Here is a 22,095-nt window from a genome sequence, read left to right on the forward strand (position 1 = left end):
CATGTCCATCCACATATTCTTCTAGAAATCAGGGCAAAAATAAAGGTAATTAATACAGTATATTTTTCTGTATACTGCATCTGACACTTACCTGATAAGGCATCTTGTGCTTCAAAGAAAGTACTGAGACCTCCTTTGACATACTGTAGACTTCCCTCATTTTTCTTGTTGGCTTGCTTCTTCAAATTCATAACTGCCATTTTAAGTTGCTCAAAACTGAAACCAAGAAGAAAGAAAACAAATTGAATTCATTCATATAATAAACACGAAATGAGATACTTAAATTATGAAGAGATTGAAAACCCTAGCTACACACTTAAGAGACACCAGAATGCCTAGTGGACAATTTCCTGATTTCTCCAGTGGCAGGAGCTGACTAGGCATGTTGCAGTGTTGTGCTTGCTAATACTTGATGGAAGTTGTAAATTCCCAGGTTAGAATATAAGAATCAACCATGAAAAAGCCATGCTTATGTGAATGCACCACCAAAAAGATTTGGAACAGGTAAGGAGAAGGAAGAGAACAGAACAAATAAAGAGGAAGATTTACAGAAGACGTGAGACCAGCTAGTTCTCAATATCTATTAGAAACAATATTGTTAACTGAAACACAAAGTATTGTAATGGGTCCTTTACATTTTCTTAAAAAAAAAAAAAACAACCACTAGATTTTGGGGGGGGAGAGAAAGAAAAGGAAAAAAGAATAGAAATAGACAAACTAACAAAATTGTCTACAGCTGCATGATATAGCAAACCAAAATGTCATTCATACGAATCTTTCATCTCCTAGTTGCTGTTACTAGTCTAAAACAATAATTGGATCTTGGCCTTTTAAAATTTAGGTTTTCTGTCCTTGTACTTTTGTTTATTCTTGTCATAATGACAAATGTACTTGGTTCTGCAAACATGCCAAGAGGAGGAATATTCAATTTAAATAAGTAAATACGTTAACAATGAACTCCAGCTATGAATTATGGCTACCGTCTAGAGGGCTACATTCCAAGAAATGAAAGAGTTTGGTATTTCAAATAGATGGAGGTATGAAATAATGCATTCTACACACTAAAATGGTGAAATGAGAAGCACAATTTTTCATACATATCAGAGGCAAAGTACTGGGGTGGTTTACTTTTTTAAAAACACGGTAAAATCAAATTATTGGGTTTTTCAAGCAAAGTAAGAGCAGCTCTGCTGGATCGGAAAAAAACCCAGGAAGTTCATCATTCTGTTTTCGCAGTAGCCAGCCAGATGTCTATGGGAAGCCCAGTAACAGCCCTCATCCACTTATGAGCCCCAAGAAGTGGTGTTCACCTACTGTGATAATGGCAACAGATAGCCATCATGACTAGTACCAACTGATAGTCTTATTCTCCATGGATTTGTCTAATTCTCTTTTAAAGCCATTCAAGCTGGTGAACGTTTTCTTGCATTCTTCATTCATCTCTTGCATTCAATTAACATGATAGTAAATCTTATGAATAGGAAAATTGTTCCCAGAGTTATTAATTTATGGCTAACATTAATACACTTACACCAAATCTCAGAGTTAAGATGCAATCCACAACCTTTGCAATTACTATTATTCATTATTTATTCGCCTTCCACATGTATGTCTCGAGGTGATGTGCACAACATAATAAAAACTGCTAAAAACAATTAAAGACATAATAGAAAATAACAGCAGATGAGTTGAAAATGGAGAGGGAAGGAAAAACCCATGGTAGAGATCTGTTCATCCAGCTGGGAAAGCTTGTCAGAACAAAAATGTCTTCAACTGTTTCCGGAAAGTGCAGAGAGTGGGTGCCTGTCATATCTCGACAGGAATACTGTTCCACAAAACAGAGGCAGCCATACTAAAAGCCTTGCTCCAAGTTCCTGTGAAATGGTCTTTTGATATCTTTGAAACTTGCAGGAGAAGCTCTCCCATGCTCTGCAGTGACTACTAGGTATTTAAGGGTTAAGGAGATCTCTCAGGTAACCTTATCCTGAAGTCCCACAATTAGGGCATTATATGCTGGCGATAGGGATGCGGGTGGCGCTGTGGGTTAAACCACAGAGCCTAGGACTTGCCGATCAGAAGGTCGGCGGTTCAAATCCCCACGACGGGGTGAGCTCCCGTTGCTCGGTCCCTGCTCCTGCCAACCTAGCACTTTGAAAGCACATCAAAGTGCAAGCAGATAAATAGGTACCGCTCTGGTGGGAAGGTAAACGGTGTTTCCGTGCACTGCTCTGGTTTTCCTGATGCAGCTTAGTCATGCTGGCCACATGACCCGGAAGCTGTACGCTGGTTCCCTCAGCCAATAAAGCGAGATGAGTGCCGCAACCCCAGAGTCGGCCACAACTGGACCTAATGGTCAGGGGCCCCTTTACGCTGGCGATAATTTGCCTGCCCAAGCAATCTAACTTGCCACGTTCTGCACAAGCTGAAGCCTCTGGACCAACCTGAAGGCTGCCTCACATGGTCAGTAAAAGATGTTACTGACACAAATCTTTATGAGCTACTGATCTGCATCCATCAACCACCAATTCACACCCAGTATTACTGATACTTCCTGGATAGCATTAAAGCATCCACACAAATTTCGTATTTACAAACCTTGTAGTTGAATGGTTCTCTATCAAATACCAGGCCGCGGAAAAGTTTTCACTGGTGAAGTCAGCACTCATCCCAGGAAACAGAGCTTCCAGCTCCTTTTGTGGAAACTTACCTCTGAAAAGTAAATAAAAAATATTTACGGAAACAAGGCCAGGAGGAAGAATGCTCTCTTACATATACAAACACAATGGATTGTCATTCAAATGAAGGTATCAAGCATTAACATTACAATCTCACATACAAGTTGCATGTGTCACGGGCATCAATGGATTTCAGGGCACTTTTCATGCAAATGTCTGCAGGTCTGTTTTAATGCCGCTGAGGATTTTTTAAAGCTCTGAGCATGTAAGTCATTGGCATGGCAGAGGGGAGGCATCACATCCAGAATGGTATTCTCCCATATAACTAATGGCAGGGGCACCCAGAGAAGCACTTCAAAAGACAAACTTAACATTTAGGTAGGCTCGTGTAGGGGAAGGCGGTCTATTGGGTACAGATTGAAGATTTAAAACCAGCACTTTGAATTGTGCTGTGAAATGGGACTGGAAGCCAGTGTGGTTGTAACTGGCAAGGTTCCATTCAACCAGCCCCAGTCAACAATCTAGCAGAAGTATTCTGAAGCAATTGGAGTTTTCAACTGTCTCTCCTTCACCCGCTGCCGAAAGAAAGAAAGAAAGAAAGAAAGAAAGAAAGAAAGAAAGAAGAGCCCTACATACAACACACTGCATTAAACCGATCTGAATGTCATTTAAGCAAGCTCTATCATATTACACGGCTCCTTGATTCGCGTGAAACTTAACAACTACATTATGTTTCATCATGGATGAAACCTGTGACTAATTTGTTTTCCTGTATTAATCGCCCCTGCACTTCTACTTATAGTAGTTAGCCATGGATCACCTGTTTAGAAAATTCACTGAGAGACCACAAAACAAGCAGAAACCAAACCTCTTGTTTCTAAACTACTCCAGCAAACTCTGCCATAAAAGCGAACACTCTGCGGTGCATGACACATTTAGAATAAAACACAACCCCCTTTGAGTGAACATCCTGTTGTTAGACCTGAGTCATATGTTACCACTGAGGCATGGGAAGCAACCATGTCTGCTAAACCTAAGCCCACAAATTTTGTGTACAGACATTAACATTGCAGGGTGGACCACATGGAAATGGATCCCAAGCTTTTACAGTAATAAATAAATTTGCTTTCTTACAGAATAAAAATATTAAAATTTATTATTTATATCCCACCCATCTGACTGGGTTGCCCCTTATTCCCTTATATTTATCTTCTTCCTGTTCATAAAATGGGAATAGAAACAGAAAACAAAATAACTTGGTATGAGTTTAAGGCTCTGTGTTATAACATCAGGTCAGAAATGGAAAAATGAAGAGGATATTCTGTCTTAGGGAAGGGTGTTGGATTGGATGCCCCATTTATTTCCTTGGAACTACATGGTTCAATGAAAATTGCAGGTGGTTCAGTTTAGAGCCTATATAGCAATGTTAGAAACTCAGATACATAAGCTAGGCTGCAAATGGCCCCTTAAACCAGGGTTACAGTCACCAAAACGGAATGCCTAGTTGCCATTTTGGGGCCAGATGGCTCGAAAGTCCTATTTTTTAATACGGCTTTTTGGTTCCTGAAATTCATTATGTTTGTGCGGATAAAAATATAACGGATAGAATTCTATCCAATAGCCAGGTGTGAAATGTGCCTGGAACCTGGTGAATTCCGAATGCTAGCCTACAGAAATGATGGAGATCTGGAACCACTTTTTCCTGCCCTACTCCAATACATCTTTTATTATGGGTCAATGTGGTTATAAGCAACACATGCAGATCGGATCCACACCATCAAGAACCCTTTAAATTGGGAAGGGACAATGATGTACTAAGGGTAGGGGCAATGACGTCTTTACCGCACTGATACTATGGAACACAATAACAAAGGAGCATAGCAAGTTACCTTATACTGATTTCAAACAAGGGTCCCTCCCAAAGCTAGCTGGAGATGCAGAGAATTGACCCTTGGACCTTCTGCATGCACTGAGCTAGGTCCTTCCCTAACCTTTATTGCTCCCAATGCCAAATTACCTACTCATATAGAAACACATTGTTTTGAGGACAGGTATTGCTTACTCCTCCATATGTGTGCCTCAACTGTCGGAGGGTTGGGAAACCCAAATCTAATGCATCTAGCTATGGATAACATCTTGAAAGCTGAATAGTGGAGCTTAGATCACCAGAAACCACATGAGCGCTATTCTTCACTGTTCACAAGATTCTACTGGCTCAAATGAATAATAATAATAATAATAATAATAATAATAATAATAATAATAATTTATTATTTATACCCCGCCCATCTGGCTGAGTTTTCCCCAGCCACTCTGGGCGGCTCCCAATCAGTGTTAAAAACCGTACAGCATTACATATTAAAAACTTCCCTGAACAGGGCTGCCTTAAGATGTCTTCTGAACGTCAGGTAATTCTTTATCTCTTTGACATCTGATGGGAGGGCGTTCCACAGGGCGGGCGCCACTACCGAGAAGGCCCTCTGTCTGGTTCCCTGTAGCCTCACTTCTCGCAATGAGGGAACCGCCAGAAGGCCCTCGGCGCTGGACCTCAGAGTCCGGGCTGAACGATGGGGGTGGAGACGCTCCTTCAGGTATACAGGACCGAGGCCGTTTAGGGCTTTAAAGGTCAGCACCAACACTTTGAACTGAAGAACAGATATACTGTATCTAAATCACGCAGCAATTGTCAGCAATAAGGATGCCTTCTTTTCTCCATCCCCTGTCCTCCTGTCTTGCTATGGGTCCAAAGGCTATAATGTTACAGTTAGGCTGCAAAAAATAGACAGCAGAGCTGCATCTTGCTACGTATAAAGGCAAGACTGTTTGTATTTTGCAAACTTTATTTACTTGCTTACTAAATGTATTAGTTAGTCTCCTGATAGCAAACACTATGCAAACAATAACTATTTCAGTACATATTTAAAATAAAAAAATAAAAAGCAAAATCACAATTAAGTCCAATGACAATATAAAAACAGCAATTCAACAATTAGAAGGGAGCTAAAACATTAACAAGAGGTAGACAGTCTTAAATGCTAAGGAAAAAAATTGGATTTTTTTAATTAAAAAAAAACTTGCTAAAACAGAGGCTGTCAAAGTGGGCAGTAAAAAAAGAACAAAGATTCCACTTGGCTCTGAATGTTTTTTCTTTTTTTAACTGATATTGAAACTTTCAGCTATGTTCTTTTTAGTTTTGATTTTTTTTAGTTTTAATCCTGTTACCCTTAATTTTTTTTAAAAATAAACCACATTGGAGGCCATTGTTAGGGCTGAAAGGTAGCATAAAAATGTTTGAATAAATAAGTAAGTAGAAGTCCCTTTAAAAATGAAATAACATTTCAGGATGTTGACTACAGAACCTAGTATCAATTTCTATGCTTCTGGAAGCTAATCACAAAATACACACAGGCTTATGAAAGCATGCCAAAAAGAAATCAAGTGAGACTGTGATAGGATGAGGACCATTGGGCAACGTCCATTAATAAAAACAGAATTGTATTCTGGTAAGTGGTTTGATTATCATAGCTCAGTTTGTCAAATGGACTGGATGACAGTATATGAGACAGTTGGCTCCACTCAAAGTGTGTTATGTTTTCATTGAAATTCCACTGTCAAATTAATTTCTAGGACTTGCTTACTGGCTCAAGTACCATAGTCAGCCTGCAACAGTAACAATGGTGAGTCTATGATATCTGTCTTACTTGAGAGGTGAGAGTCAAAATACGGGGTGGCAAATGTCAGCTTGTAACCAAAGAGTGACCATGCTGAGCTGCCTGGAAAATGTAAAATGGCATTATGTATCTAATTTATCTTAAAAACAAAATAAAAGTGTCACATCAAGAAGAATGCAACTTCAAATGCTTTCGCTTTGGCTGGCTCCACTGGAGGTAAGTCGAGAAGCAACACCATCTTTAGAATTTGGGGACGTTTCCACATAAAATAGCCTTTTAAAGGGGAATTCACACATGCATCTTCACCACTTGATTTCTTATCACATGACCACTCAACAAAGCTCGGTGGTGGAGGTGCTATGGCATGATTATCTATGGTAATGAGGATTCCCTATGGCTCATTCAGATATGGAAGTCGTTCACTCATTACGTCATCATTAAGCGATGGTACTGATGTTATGAATGAGCTGCCCATGATTTGCAATGCTGATTTATAAACTTCCAACTGAAAAGTTTCTTCCGGTGGAGCGCGGAACCTAATGCAGGTGAGGGTTCTTCCTGCGGAGGCAACCCCAGCTTTTTCGCCAGTTTTTGGAGGATTTGAGGGCGCCAGAACCTCCAACCAAGCCTCTGGTGGGTGTCTAGAGGTCCAGGTACCCGGCAGTGCCAGACAGCCGATCGCTCTGTCGTCAGGTAGCCTTTGAAAAAAGGTGAAGAGTACGACGGTGCGGGCGGCAGGCAGTCGGGCAGCCATTACAGCGGCGATTTAACGGCGATTTAGCGAAGCCCCGAGCCTGCAAGGGATAGCGCTTTGCTCTCAATACGAAGAGACCCGGACATATAAACAGACAATGAACTGAATAAAACAAAATAAGGAAGTCTCCGGGTAAAAAAAGGGGAGAAAGTTCGAGTTCTGCGTTGGTTTGACTTCAGCGGAAAAAGACGCAGTGTTGCGAGCAGAGCTTAAAGAGAAAGTAAGTTACCGCCAGCGGATACTGTTTCCGTCCCCCTCGGGTAGCTATAGTTTAAAAGGAAAAAAGAAACTCCCTTTCTTGGTAAGGGAGAAAGTTAAGAGGGAGCAGAAAAGAGGGGTGATAGAAAAGAAATCCCAGCCGGCAGGGTAACCGAAGAAACGGAAAAATAGAAAGGATTGGAGCTAGAATATTTTCCGGAAAGTTAAAGCAGCGAGAGAGTGAGAAGACGCTCCGACGCCATCTTAAGAGGGGAGGCAAGGAGAGGCGCCGTGGAGGTTGCACTAAACGACTCAAAAAAGCGTTAAACACGGGGATACCGGGTACTACAAACATACCGGCTCAGTTGTTGGAGAGGTTACATCGCAGCATATCAGACCCCCGCGGGGTTGCTACCCCTCGCCCGGGAAGCTAACTAAGAAACTTTGGTTGACGCGGCAAACAGACGGGACAGACGGATTCCCATGGAGGGGTGCGTCTAGTAGTATACTGCACTATTTTATGACCACATTGGGGCCACTTTATTACTCTCCTCTGAGCCTTCGGGCCGGTGTCAGCCTCGGAGAGTAGCCCCCCTCCTTGCAGGACTGAGCTTTAGATACTTCCAACATAAATGCTTACGAAGTAGGTACGGACCATCTCAAAATAGCTTAGGTCATTCAAATCGATACTAATACTGACAGTCAAATCCTTCTTTCATTTGTGACATTCGGAGTAGCCCCTTACAACTCTGATTCACTCCCCAGCTTATTAATATTAGGACAGTATGGATTACCAACTCGCAAACTGAATTTACGGACATCGAGATATCGGTTGGATTAGCCCGAGTGGGGGCAAGAAGCCTATAGACTGAACACTTTCGATTAAAAACGGCCAACTAACCCACCCTGAGATTTGGGGGGGAAAAGGACAGAAGTCAAGTATATCAAGCATACTAAGCTGCGGGGAACGGTGAACGGACTGGGCTATTCCCTACACTCATTTGTGATTTAGTTTTCTGTTTGGTTAACGTAATTCTCTGATCTATTCATTTGGGGCGGTATCTCCTTTCCTCTGATTGTGATGGCCAATGTGATATTGATTAAGGGGTTTCGGTACTAACTTAAGACTGTGTTTGAAGTAAGGGCAGAAGCCCTAAAACATAGAAACATCAGATTAGACAGGCCACAACCTGACCCCCAAAGAACTGCGATAATGGCATATAATCAAAAAAAAAGGACCGGAGGGGGGTACCCCAACAGATAGGAAAGCCTCAAAACAAGAAACAGAATTTAGAACAGAAATATTGAGAATGTTCGCAGAAATAAAATAAAGCGAGAAAAATTTAGAGACAAAATTAGAGCAGGTAGATAATAAAATTGGAAAAATGGATAAAAAGATTGAAGAGACAGTAAGTGAACTTAAAGGTCAGATCAAGGAGGTATCAAAAAGAGTGGATGAGGGGTTTAAAAAGACCAAACAATGAGACGGGAAGAAGATAAAATGAAAGATGAGATAGTAGACCTATATAAAAAACAGGAAGAATTAAAAGACTCTATCGCGATGAATGAACTTAAACAAAGAGAAGCGAACTTAAGGCTGAGACAGATTCCGGAATTACTAAATGAAAATATAAAAGAAAGACTAACAAAGGAAATGGCACAGTGGTTAGAACTAACGGAGGAGGAGGTGGCAGGAGCAATACAAAATGCATACAGAATGAAAATTAAAGCAAATAAAGCAAAGAAATATCCAGGTGACTGTTTAGTCACATTCAAAGACAAAGAGATGAGAAATCTGATTTTGCAAAGAAATAGAGAGAAGAGACTCTACATTGACGGAAATTACATAATCATATTTAAAGATATTCCAATAAGATTTCTGAAACGAAGAGAATCGTATAAACCACTGGTGCACTTGCTTAAAAAAAATAGAATAGACTTCCGCTGGGAATTTCCGGAAGGTGTTACTTTCTTTTACAAAGGAGTCAAAAGAAGACTGACTAGTCCGGAGGAAATAGGAAAGTTTACAAGAAGATATAAAGAACTGCAACAAGGAGAGGAGGAGCCGAAAGGAGCCGAAGGCGGAATCAGACGGAGGGAAGATTCAGAGCCGGTAGAAGAGGAAGAACAGAACGAAAGAAAGACAGACGAAGAGGAAGAAAACGAAGAAGAAGAAGGAATAGAAGGATCTTAGGCTAAAAATTTGAAATTAATAAAGATGACTTTAAAACTATGGAGTTGGAATGTGAATGGGATGAATGATAAGAAAAAACGGAATTGTATTGAACGCATTTTAAAAAAGAAAAATCTAGATATTATATGTTTACAAGAAACGCATGCCGCAAAGAAACATAGGAAAATTCTGATTAATAAGAGGCTAGGGAACGAATTCATCTCCTCAGATAAAGAGAAGAAAAGGGGAGTAGTACTATATATTAAAAACAAAATCGAGGCACACCAACTATTTAAGGATGAGGAAGGAAGAGTGATCGCGGTTCGTATCAAATGGCAAGGTGAAGCATTGATAATAGTGGGGATTTATGCCCCTAATGGGAATAAAACAGAATTCTTTAGCTCACTGGAAGAAAAATTATTTGAATACATGGACCAAAAAATTATAATAATGGGAGATTTGAATGATGTGACCTCAATTGAGATGGATAGACTAAGAAACTCCAAGAATAGAGAAGGGAAGCTACCTAAGACATTTTTCACACTGATTGAAAACTGTAACCTTATAGATATTTGGAGATTAAAACACCCTCTAGAGAAACAGTTCACATATCACTCAGAACCGAACCAATCATTTTCAAGAATAGACCAAATATGGATATCGAACGAATTGACACCAAGAATAAAAAAAATTGAAATCCAGGCCAAAGTACTATCAGATCACAACCCAATTGAAATGGAAATGAAGGGGACAGAAGAACGAACGTTCAGATGGAGATTAAATGATAATCTATGGGATGATCAAAAATTTGTCGATAGAATCCGGAAAAAACTAGGGGAATACTTCCTAGACAATTCAGATAAAGGGGTGAAATCAAGTGTGGTATGGGACGCGAGTAAAGCGGTAATGAGGGGTCTTTTTATCCAGCAAAATGTTCTGAAAAAAAAGAACAAGGAAAAGAGGTCAAAAGAAATTCTGAGACAGATTATGGATAAGGAGCAGAAATTGATCACAGAACCGAATAATGTAAATATAATGCTGGAGATAAAGTCCCTTCAAACGCAATTTGCAATGATGATAAATAAGGAGGTCGAGTGGAACATAAAAAGGTTAAGACAAAAAAACTTTGAGTTTGCCAATAAGTCAGGTAAATGGCTCGCGTGGCAAGTTAAAAAGAGGAAAGAACAAAATACAATCAATAAAATACTAATAAATGATGAAGAAACAACTGATCCGAAAGAAATTAGAAAAGGTTTTTTAGACTTCTATGAGCAATTATACCGACATAGGGAAAGGAATAATAAGAAAAAAATAGACAGATACTTAAAAGAAAAGATGGTGAAGAAGATGTCATCTGAGCAGAAAGAACAACTAAACGCCCCAATCTGTAGAATAGAGGTGGAAGAAATGATTAGACAACTGAAAAGAGGGAAGGCCCCGGGTCCAGACGGGTTTACACCGAGCTACTATAAAGAAATGAAAGACACATTGATGATTCCGCTTATGGAAGTAATGAACAACATCTTAAAAGAAAGAGATATGCCCAGATCATGGAAAGAGGCCTTTATTACCATCATCCCAAAACAAGATTCGGACCTAACCCAAGTCAAGAATTATAGACCCATCTCCTTATTGAATACGGACTATAAAATTTTTGCTGGCATTTTAGCCAAAAGACTAAAAAAGATATTAATAAGGACGATACATGAAGATCAGACGGGCTTTCTCCCGGGTAGGCTAATAAGAAACAACACAAGATGTATAATTAATCTTATTGAATATTTATCAGATAGACACGACAAACCAGCTAGCCTAATTTTCATAGACGCGGAGAAAGCCTTCGATAATGTAACTTGGGACTTTATGTTAAAAAATCTGGAAGTAATGGATGTGGGACAAGAGTTTTTAAATGGCATCAAGGCGATTTACACAGAGCAGAAGGCGAGGCTGATAATCAACAATGTCATCACTGAGGAGATAAATATATGCAAGGGAACAAGGCAGGGCTGTCCGCTCTCGCCGTTGCTCTTCATAGTGGTGTTGGAGGTACTATTGAATGCAATACGACAAAATAAGAAAATCAAAGGGGTAACATTAGGTTCAAATGAGTATAAAGTCAAAGCCTACGCGGATGATGTTGTTCTTACGGTGGAAGAACCTATAGAAAGTATAAGGGCGATCCTGAATGAGATGGAAGAATTTGGGAAGCTCGCAGGTTTTAAACTGAATAAGAGTAAGACAAAAATGATTGTCAAAAACATGGATCAGGATACGGTGGCAACAGTGCAACAACAAACTGAAATTGAGGTTGTTAAAAAGATAAAGTATTTGGGAATCTGGATTACCAACAAAAATATTGACTTATATCAAAACAATTACATCCCGGTTTGGAATAAAATTAAAAAAGATCTGGAGGTCTGGGCCAGAATGAAATTATCATTCTGGGGAAGAATATCCATGGTGAAAATGATGCTGCTACCCAAACTGTTATTTCTGTTCCAAACATTACCCATACTAAAAGGATCCAAAAATTTCAGAGAATGGCAAAGAGCGATCTCTAGATACGTTTGGGAAGGGAAGAAGCCCAGAATTAAATTTAAGTTGCTGACCGACACAACAGAAAGAGGGGGCTTTGCCCTTCCTGACATGAGATTGTACTACGAAGCATCCTGTCTGTGCTGGTTAAAAGAATGGGTTAAGTTGGAGAACAGAGGGTTATTAGATTTGGAAGGGTACAATAACAAATTTGGGTGGCATGCGTATTTGTGGACGGACAAAAAGAAGGTGCATAAGGGTTTCAGCTGTCATATTTTTAAGGGTCCACTAATAGAGGTCTGGGACAGATATAAAAACATACTGGAGCCGAGAATACCACACTGGCTATCCCCGCAGGAGTTAACAAGTGTTAAGAAAGTTAATACGGAAGAAGAGTGGGGGAAGTACGGGGAGATGGTCATTAACGAAGGGGGTAAATGGAAAATCAAACCATACGACCAGGTAAAAGCGCTCACACAGGGCTGGCTTCACTATTTTCAGATAAACGAGATGTTTAAAACAGAGGTGAAGGAAAGGGGATATGAGGAGAAAGAATCTATATTTCAAAAAGAGATAATAAATAGTGAATATAAAAACCTCTCCAAAATGTATAAAATCTTATTAGAGTGGCACACAAAGGATGAGGAGGTGAAGTCAGTGATGGTACAATGGGCTAGGGACTTCGGGTATAACATTCAAATGGAAGATTGGGAAAAACTCTGGAGGGAGAATATAAAATTTACGGCCTGTTCGTTACTGAAGGAAAATATCATGAAGATGCAGTACAGGTGGTATATGACGCCCGTTAAACTGGCCAAGATGTATAAGATAGACAACAAATGCTGGAAATGCAATCAAAAGGAAGGGACATTTTACCATCTATGGTGGGAGTGTAAAAAGGTTAAAAGTTTCTGGGAGGAAATATATAATGAACTGAAAAAGATCTTAGGTTATACCTTTGTTAAAAAACCAGAAGCATTCCTACTATGTATTATGGGAAAAGACATTAGGAGAAAGGACCACAAATTCTTTCAGTATGCGGTGACGGCAGCCAGAATAGTAGTAGCCCAGAGGTGGAAACAAGAAGAAACCCCAACGGTGGCAGATTGGAGAGGAAAACTGATAGAATATGCTGAGTTGGATAAGTTAACAGGGAAAATAAGGTTCCTAAAAGATCAAAAATTTATTGAAGACTGGGGGAAATTCATAGGATATCTGGAGAACAAATGTATGGTAAAAACAACGCTTGTGGGATTCAAAGAGGCTCTGTAAAGAACAAATAAGTATTGCTTAATAGAAATAATGTATCAAAGGGGTATGAATGGCAATGTGTAATTTGAAATGTGTATCTAAGATTTAAACACGAATGAAGGTTCAACGACGTTGAAGGAAGTCCTAAATGTATGCGAAAGGTTGAAATTTGGAAATAATGTATATATAAGGATACTAATAAAATTTTAAAATGCAAAAAAAAAAGAAAAAAAAAAAGAAAAGTTTCTAAAATTAAATTGAAATAAAAAGCAATGCGCTTGGGGTCATATTGGGAGATCTTTAGTGAATAATCTATTCCACAAATGTAAGTCACTCCTTGGCTCTGCAGTCACTGAGCAGTAAACACACCTTACACCAGAGCTTTCCAAACTTTTCATGTTGGTGGCACACTTTTTAGACATGCATCATTTCACAACACAGTAATTCAGTTTTACTAGCAAACTGGAGGTTAAACTAACCCCTTTCCAACCCCGGGAGGAGCGCGGGGAGCGTTTGCACAACACACCTACACACTGTAACTGACACACTAATGTGCCACGACACACACTTTGGGAAGCTCTTCCTTACACAATCTCTTTTTCTGAGATAAAGCCAAGTGAAACAAATTAAGGGAGTGTTGTTTACACTACTGATAAAACTAATCAGATTGATGTACTTTAGACTGCAGTTCCACCATTTGGGTTTAGCTTGCAGATGCTCCTGGATCCATTACTTTTCCTAGATAGTCAAGTGGTGACTATGGGTAGATTTCTTTATTTTTAACGAGATTCGGCTGTTTTGGAAGTTATGGCCTCTTCTGGAGAAGACAGATACAGCAGAGGCTATTCATGTCTTAATTACATGCAGATTTAACAACTGTGATCAGACCAAAAGCCTATCTAGTCCAAAAAGCTGAAAAGTAGTACATGAGGGTAATGGCATTCTCTCAGCGTTCTTTCCTAGCAACTGGTATTCAAAATCATGGGATGATAGCCAATGATGGTCATACTCAGAGCAAACCTACTGAAGTCCATCAACATAAGAAACTTAAGTCCATTAATTTAAATGGATCTACTCTCAGTAGAGTGTAGTTGGATATCAGCCATGGTACCTCTAACCCTGAAAGTAAAATACAGTCATCATGACTAGTAACTATTGATAGCCAGATCCTCCATGAATTTTTTAAGCCCCTCTAAGTTGTTGGCCATCAGCACATTTCATGGTAAATAATTCCAAAGTTCAATTATGCAACATGTACAGATCCCTTTCAATTTGGTTCTTATTACTGTCATTTCACTCAATGTGTTCTTAAGAGATCACTGAAAAATTGAGTTATCCACAAAACTGAGTATTCAATCATTTGCTTTTTAACTTGGCTTACTGAGTCATAGACAAGTCGGTAACAGGACTATGGAGACCTGTGAAAAGGATATTAACTGTTGGAGGAGCCATAGTGTTTGGTTCATCCTACCCATGAAGAACAAGAATTTGCTATAGCTGTGGTTAGTTGTTTTTTTGGGGGGGAGGGAAGCGTATATACTTGGAGACCCCTAGCAGGACAGTCCTGGTGGGGAAACCCTAAAGGGGCTGACACCAAAGAAATGACTGCTTAGGGGGGCATTCTTTCACTCCCATGGGGGAGGCCACTCCCCCATGGCTACTGTTGTGAATGAACTTGATTAGAAATGAGAGACTGGAAAAGGTGGGGGGAGTGTGAGTTATCCCAGTTCCCAAAAGGAATGCTGGGAATTACATCTGTGCCGAAAGCTGCCCGTGAAAGTGAATGGTGGGTATTTGGATATTTGCTATATTGTTCTGATTGACTGTACTGCCTTTTTTCCTTTTGTACTAATATTTACTTTGTATTACTGTTATATTTTATATTGACATTTTGTATTAATATTATGTTCAGCCCCAAAAGTGGTTAAAATGTAATCTGTAACATATAAACTGTTGCATAACATTTAATTCTTCTGTTATTTTTGATGTGTATGTATGTTTCATTATTACTGTTTTATAGCTTTTAAGGACAATCCATCTTCTTTCCACCTCTTATCATCTTCTTTTTGTCACGATGATTTCCTCTTTTAAATTCATTATCAGTATGTTGATAATCTGCAGTGCTTCTGTTATTCTTCTAATCTCTCTTCTCTTTTTATACCTGTCATTGCTATTCTTCCTGGATGCCTCTGCTTGGCTCATCTAAAACTAACTGTGGAGAAGGAACTGCTGGACTTGCCTTTCAGTAGCCCGACCAGTAATTGGCTAGGATGGGATGCCAAAATGCAGGGGTGGGGCTGGCAAGACTTGGAAAGCATTCAGACTCCTCCTGATGTCTCATAAGCCTCAGAAGTAATTGTGGAAATGGGGTAAGAAGAGGAGAGGTTTGAAGAAGACAGAGGCTGCCTCTTGAAGAAAGGATAAAGTACGGTAGGTGGTAGCCTGGGTTACTTACTTCCCCCTAAGAATGAGCAGGGCTCTTGAGGTTGGATGGGAAGACAGAAAAGGAATGCAATTTTTCCTTCTCCCTGAGTTATGGGTTGGGCACCTCTGGTCCTCTAGGTGCTGCCAGGCTACGCTTTCAGCCCTAGCTTGGAAACTGGGTGTGAGAATACTCCATTTAAGCAAATGCTTCAGAAGAAACAGTTTAAGACTATTGCTTCCCTTGAGAGAATTTAGTTATATGGAGGGATTTGACAGGTTTATGTAAGAAGAAATGTAAATCTGTGCCTCACAAATAAAGCTTTTAAAAAGTTATCAACCACCCAGGGGTAATGATTCTGTGCACAAAGCCACGTAAAATCTATTTAAAAACTAAAACCAGGCAGTTCTACTGGACACTGTCAGTGAAAAGTCCCGTGAACTGGATTCTATAGGATTTTATAGGTCAAGAAGAGCCATTTTAAGTAAATAAAGACTGAATGGCAACCACCATAAACAAACTAAGTAACCATTCACATTCCCCCCCGCCAGACTCATAGGAGCAAACGTTTGTACCAGCTGTATTCTGTTACTCATGCATGCAGAAGACCAGCAGAAAGGACGCTGGAGTAGACTAAACAGGACAAACCCAAAGGTGTTAACAAGGACTTTCTCCAATGGTAGGACAGAGGACAAGGATGGCCTTTGGAAACAGTCCAAAGGACAGCTAATGGCAAATCTGGACCCAGCCTAAGGGCAACACTGATGTGGCAGAACCTCACTTCACTATTGCTGACTGCATCCATATAAGACGGTGGGAGACAACAGAAGGACCTTCAACTGATGGCAAACGCAGGGCAAAATCTGATCAAAGCTGAGCACTTTTATTCCATTCAACTGAAGAGCCAAGAGTACAATTAAATCATTGGAAATGTTTTAACACTGGCCAGATTAGGCCTATGAAGGCATCACCTTGCCTAGATTGCTATGAAGAGTTTTCTTTCCTTGTAAGATTTTGACTTCTGATGCTTACAATCAAAATATTTAACTGAACCTGCAGCTAGTTTCCCAGCTGAGCTGCTGAATGACAGCCTTCTTGTATTTACATATAAACAAAAAAATAAACTACCTCTGATAAAATTGTCAACTTTGCCTACACAAAAGAGGATTCACATACTCCATTAGGTGGCAGTGTATGCTTAGCAAGCTAGACCTTGTAGATGGAAACCATTTTTAAATTTACTAATAAAACGACATGTAGCGCTACTGCGAATATTTTGAAAAATGCCTAGGAATGACATAGTAACTGAACACAAAGCACACACAGGCTTTGTACTATTATTCCCAGCCTGCCCTAGGCAGATGAAGTATATGTAGGATTGCTCATTACCGTCATATTTTAGGGAATGCGTATCCACGTCAGAGAAGAAAGGAGCTACGAATCAGTTTTATCAGCACGAAGTAACTGTATCGCTCAAAAAGACACAGTCCTATGACACTTTAAAGACAAATAAGTTTATTGTGGTCTGGGTTTTCACAACAAGTCTGAAACTTGAGTGACCTTGTTCTATAGTGGGTGTTAGGAGGGAGCAGGTAGCTTTCCTTGTGTGAACTTCCTTAAGTTAATTTTTTAAGGATCCAAGCATTAGCCATTATGGAAGAATTGGTTCTCCACTGCTGCAGACATTTGCACTGCTACACATATATTCCTCTTGGAAATTAAATAAAGTAACCTAATTTATACGGGATTGAACCTACAATACATAATAACTACTGTCTGCTATATTTAGCAGAAACACTATACCTAGATTAGAAAGATTTTTGTTAAAATTGCTATTGTAGCACTGAGGTCACATGCCAGCCAAAACTACTATGTTGTCATATGTTGTATGCCAATATCCCTAAAGTTAGTTTTGTTTTTTTAAAAAAGATGAGCACTATTTGCTGTGCTGGTTTGTCTGAAAGCCTGCCCCTTCTCCGTCTACTGTGCAAGTATCGAGGTTCAGCCTTGCTCAGACCTGGAGCTGGTTGTCTCCTCAATGGAAGAGGAGGACAAGGAGCCATCAGCAGACCCCTGTACCATCACTGACCCTAAGGAGCTCCTGAACACAGCCATGTCTACCACATGGCCAGAGATCTCTATACCCATTGTTCTCGTTCCTGGCTGGTTCCTTCACTACTAGTACTGCAGAAGTAGACAGGACAGTACACCAGACAGTACAGACAGACAGGACAGTACACCAGGCCTCAGGGCCGCTGGCAAAGTGCCCAGCTAACTGCATCTACTTCTTCATGGTATGTTCATCTGCAATATTAGAGTAGCATTGCAGCACTTAACTTGCTATGACAGCAAGTGGTTTAAATATATATAAACTGTTTTTTATATGAATGCAACTACTGGAACCTTTGCATAAATGTGGCATTTGTGTATAAAAACACTAAGATTTGTGGTTAGGAGCATTTCAATAAAAACTAATTAGCATTTCAATAAAAACTAAAAGAAAAAAGACAGATGGATGGAAAATATATTTTTACTCTGCAACTCCTGCTGCAAATCCCAATCTAAACAGAATCACATAAAACTAACTAGTGCTTTTAACAGCTAATCTCAGGTCATTTGCCACCTCATCCTGTCATCCCCCACAGCTATTAAAATTGTCCACACTATATGAAGTCTTAACTAGATTTGTTATGTTTTATTACTGTGAACCACTTTCATATTCCTCTCTGTAAATAAAAAGTGGTGTGGAAATATTTTCATAAATAAAAATATGAACAACACTAATATTCAACATGTTATGAAAACTAAGGGTTGTATCCAATGTCAGCCCCACTCAAGAGTTCACACATTGAAATTAATGAACATGACTAACAGTTGAATTAATTTCAATGAGCCTACTCTGGGTAGGACTTAGTTGACTAAAACGTGATCTGTTCTGGGGGGTTCCGCTTAACTTTCAAGAATAGATTTGGCGAGGGACTGGCACACATGCAGGGGGGAAAGACCTGTTGCACATGCAGAAATTCTTGAGTTGATAGGGCATAACCTCAGACAGAAATATAATACAGAAATATAATTATTCTTCCCATTTCCAGAATAAGAAACTGAAGAAACACTATCTTTCCATGGCAAAGTGAAATCTTGCTTTCTTCAAATCTCACATTCTGAAATATTTTTTAATTCTTACAGGGAAGTCAGGTAAGAATGTAAATTGACACTACTTGGTACTCACTTGTCTATCTCAATACCAAGAAGATTAGCTGGGCGCAGAGACAAAGGGGGCATCCCTTTGTTCCTGTCAGTGCGCATGTCATAATAGTTAATTTCATCAACCCAGACTGCAGACTGATCCAAGATACCTTGAGAAAACAAAAGAGATATCCTTAGAAAAACAAGCTCTGTCCAGCATCGTGAAGTTCTCATGCACTAAGTCAAAAAGTCCTACAAGAATAAAATGCATACTTAGATAATTGTCTGGGGGGAAATAGGGTAAAAGCAACCTTGAAACACTGCTCCTAATCTGCCTCTGCAGCCAAAGAGTTTTAGAGCAATACGGTTCTCAGAGGATTTTATTTGGATTTCTCACCTACAACAGAAAATATGGTGGGTGGTTGTTGTTGTATGCTTTCCTGTATCTATACTGCAAAAGGAAAACTTCAACTGGCAAAAAAAAATACATTTAATTTTGGCTCTACATTCCATCCTGCTTTAAAATGCACACGTGCCCAAATAGCATCAGAAAGATTCAAACATATTTTATGCTATCAAGTGCTGGTATATCATGTTTATAACAGTATAATTAAAGCAGTTTTATTAGAAATTCAGTGGAATGCCCATTGGATACAACACCGCTATACAGAAGTCCATGAGCTTGAGGTGCTAGTATGAGAATAGCCTAATTTAAAAATTGATCAGCAACCAAGAGAAGCTCAAGTATTATGAATTCATAAGATTTTAGCTGAAGTTCAAGGTCAGAATAAATACGCCACATAGCCCAAGGTTCAATACCAACTTCAAGGACCAGGCATAGATAAAACCTATGCCTGAGACAGGCTGGGGAACTGTTGCCAGTCAGAGTTGACAGAACTGGACTAGATGGGCCAATAGCATAAATCTGTATAAATACAGTTTTACGATTTGTTCAAGAAACCCACTTGCCATGAAGATTTTCTTTTTTACAAAACTTATTTTATTACAGAACAATACTTACTGGAAGAGAAATAAATGGCTAATACAACCATACCTATTTTATCAGGTTTCAGGAGTTTAAAAGAAACAGTGGACGTTCCTTTGCCCCCTGACTTTGTAGTGACGATAATGTCCCCTTTGTCATTCTTAGCTTGACCTACTCGACACACAATTTTGCTGGCAGACATCCATTCAGCAGTCAGAAGACAGTTGTGTCCACAGATTGTCAAGCCTGAGAGAGTCACACAAAGCAGAGGAACAAATGTTGCTTAACAGTGAATATTTTGTATTTCATCATTATCGGGGGAACCTGAAGTGCTTTCAGCCCACAAACGCATCTCAAGTGTCTTATGGATTGACTCCAGCATTTTTTTTAATGTTGCTCTAAATACATAAACATTAGTAGCCAGTACTGAAATACTCAGTCTTGACCAATGGATGAAAGTGATGATACAGATACAACACAGCAAGCTTGCTCAAAGAGAACAAGTGACATGTTACTGTAGTGATTCTCAAAAGTGGAAGCATGAGACACTTGAGGGGGCGAATTAAATTTCCCCTGGCATCCCTACTGACCCATCATTCACTGCATCCCTACTGACCCATCATTTCAACATGATCTGAGAAAAAGGAAGCTCAGGAAGAAATACCGCAACAATACTTCCCCTGGGCTGGACTCAACTAAGAAGTTCTGCAACAGGGCTCCCCCCTCTTCCCCACCCCTCAAATTGGCTCCAGAGATGTCAGGAGAACCCCCAGAACAGCGCATGGGGTGAGAGGGGTTGTTCTGTCATGCAAGCACAAATACTCGAGCTAACTGAACGTTTGTTTTAGCACTACACTGAATTCCTCCCCTGGTATTTAGGAAAGGATCTCTTCAATTTCATGAACAAAAACCAACAACATTTTATTGTCTATCAAGTGTTTTCATAATACCACTACCGTAAATTACCAGCAACTGCACATTTCCAAATAAACTCTGCTGGATGCATACTACTGCCATTGAAACGGAAACAGCTTTCTTGAATTTACCTATTAGATCTGTTGGGCCCATTCCCAAGTTCTCTCCTCGAATTGTGACCTTTGTCCATGAGATGCCTTCATTGGGAGAAATGCCCGTCACAAGAGGGGGCTTGCGTGCATGAGACATTATAGCTTTCTTCTTTGATGAAAGACTGATATATTCAGCAGTCTAAATCAGAAAAAAGTGAAATGTTTACATTGCACCAATTATGATAAAACCTAGAAATGCTCAATTGTGTGATTTAAAATGTCTTGATAAGGTGTGTTTAATTCTTAAGTGCTGATGGTTCCTAAGGAGTATCAAGATGAAACTTCTCAACTTTCGAATCAGGGCTGGGTCAGATGCATGGGGGTGCCCATCTGAAAACCCTGGGAGCTCCCAGGATCACTGCCAGGCTCCCAGCCAACGCTGTCTGTGTGAACTGCTAGCTCCATGTGGGTGGCCTATACATGAATGCCCTGATTCCTGCTATACCAGTTGGACATTTAGATCCACACCCATGATGAGAATTAGGAATTAAAGTTCCATTTACTTGTGTCAGCAACTCCAATGGAACTACTTTTAGGGCAACATTACTGTATTGGGCATTCCGTTTGTTGTCAGAGCTATCTGAAACAAACCATGAGCCAAAATGATTCACATCAAAAGAAAGCATGAAATTACCTGCCACAGTGCCCTTCTTTCTACAGGATATATCTGGGTTGGGGAGACTTCAGGTGTGCACTATTGCAGTGTGCAAGATGGGGCACCACAACTGCACCATTCTTCTGCATGTGGCAGTGCTGCTGTTACTTGGGAGTATGGCAGCAAGGGATGCAGGAAGAAGTGGAATGGTAGTCACAGGTGAAAGCATGCATGTATCAATGCCTGCACCAGCCAACTCAATGCTTCCCCTGCCCTTGTCACTGCATCCAGCAAGTGGCAACACCATCACTGCCTGGAGGGTTGCATAGCAGCGGTGGTCCATTTTATGTACTGGGCTTGGGGTCATTTACTAGAAAGACAGATACACACACTAAAAAGAGCCTGGTTCAAAAGACTTGCACTTGGAATTAAATCAATTTGAGTACTAAATTTATTTAATTCTGTAGCATAATTTAGGGCATGGGGGGCATTATTTCATTCCTGCTATTTTTAGCTTAAGTTTGGAATCAGAAACTTTGCAGATCTACTGCAAATCTCCCAGGCCTTCTGCACTAGGCAA

At 39.9% G+C, this 22,095-nt stretch overlaps 1 protein-coding gene across 1 annotated transcript in view; it reads right to left on the reverse strand.

Annotated features, from left to right (window-relative positions):
• EXOC2 (exocyst complex component 2) overlaps positions 1 to 21,059 on the reverse strand; it is a 70,821-nt gene extending 49,762 nt beyond the window's left edge. The window contains exons 1-5 of the mRNA XM_083749550.1: positions 20,900 to 21,059; positions 19,923 to 20,099; positions 18,912 to 19,038; positions 2,596 to 2,709; positions 92 to 216 (exon numbers count right to left, since the gene is read on the reverse strand). Coding sequence (XP_083605676.1) covers positions 92 to 216; positions 2,596 to 2,709; positions 18,912 to 19,038; positions 19,923 to 20,099; positions 20,900 to 21,017 — 661 coding nt within the window. The 5' untranslated portion in view covers positions 21,018 to 21,059. The remainder of the gene's footprint in view (positions 1 to 91; positions 217 to 2,595; positions 2,710 to 18,911; positions 19,039 to 19,922; positions 20,100 to 20,899) is intronic.
• Positions 21,060 to 22,095: the final 1,036 nt, after the last annotated feature.

The sequence above is a fragment of the Podarcis gaigeae genome, assembly GCF_964106915.1.
Source record: "Podarcis gaigeae genome assembly, chromosome: 7".
Lineage (NCBI taxonomy): Eukaryota > Metazoa > Chordata > Lepidosauria > Squamata > Lacertidae > Podarcis > Podarcis gaigeae.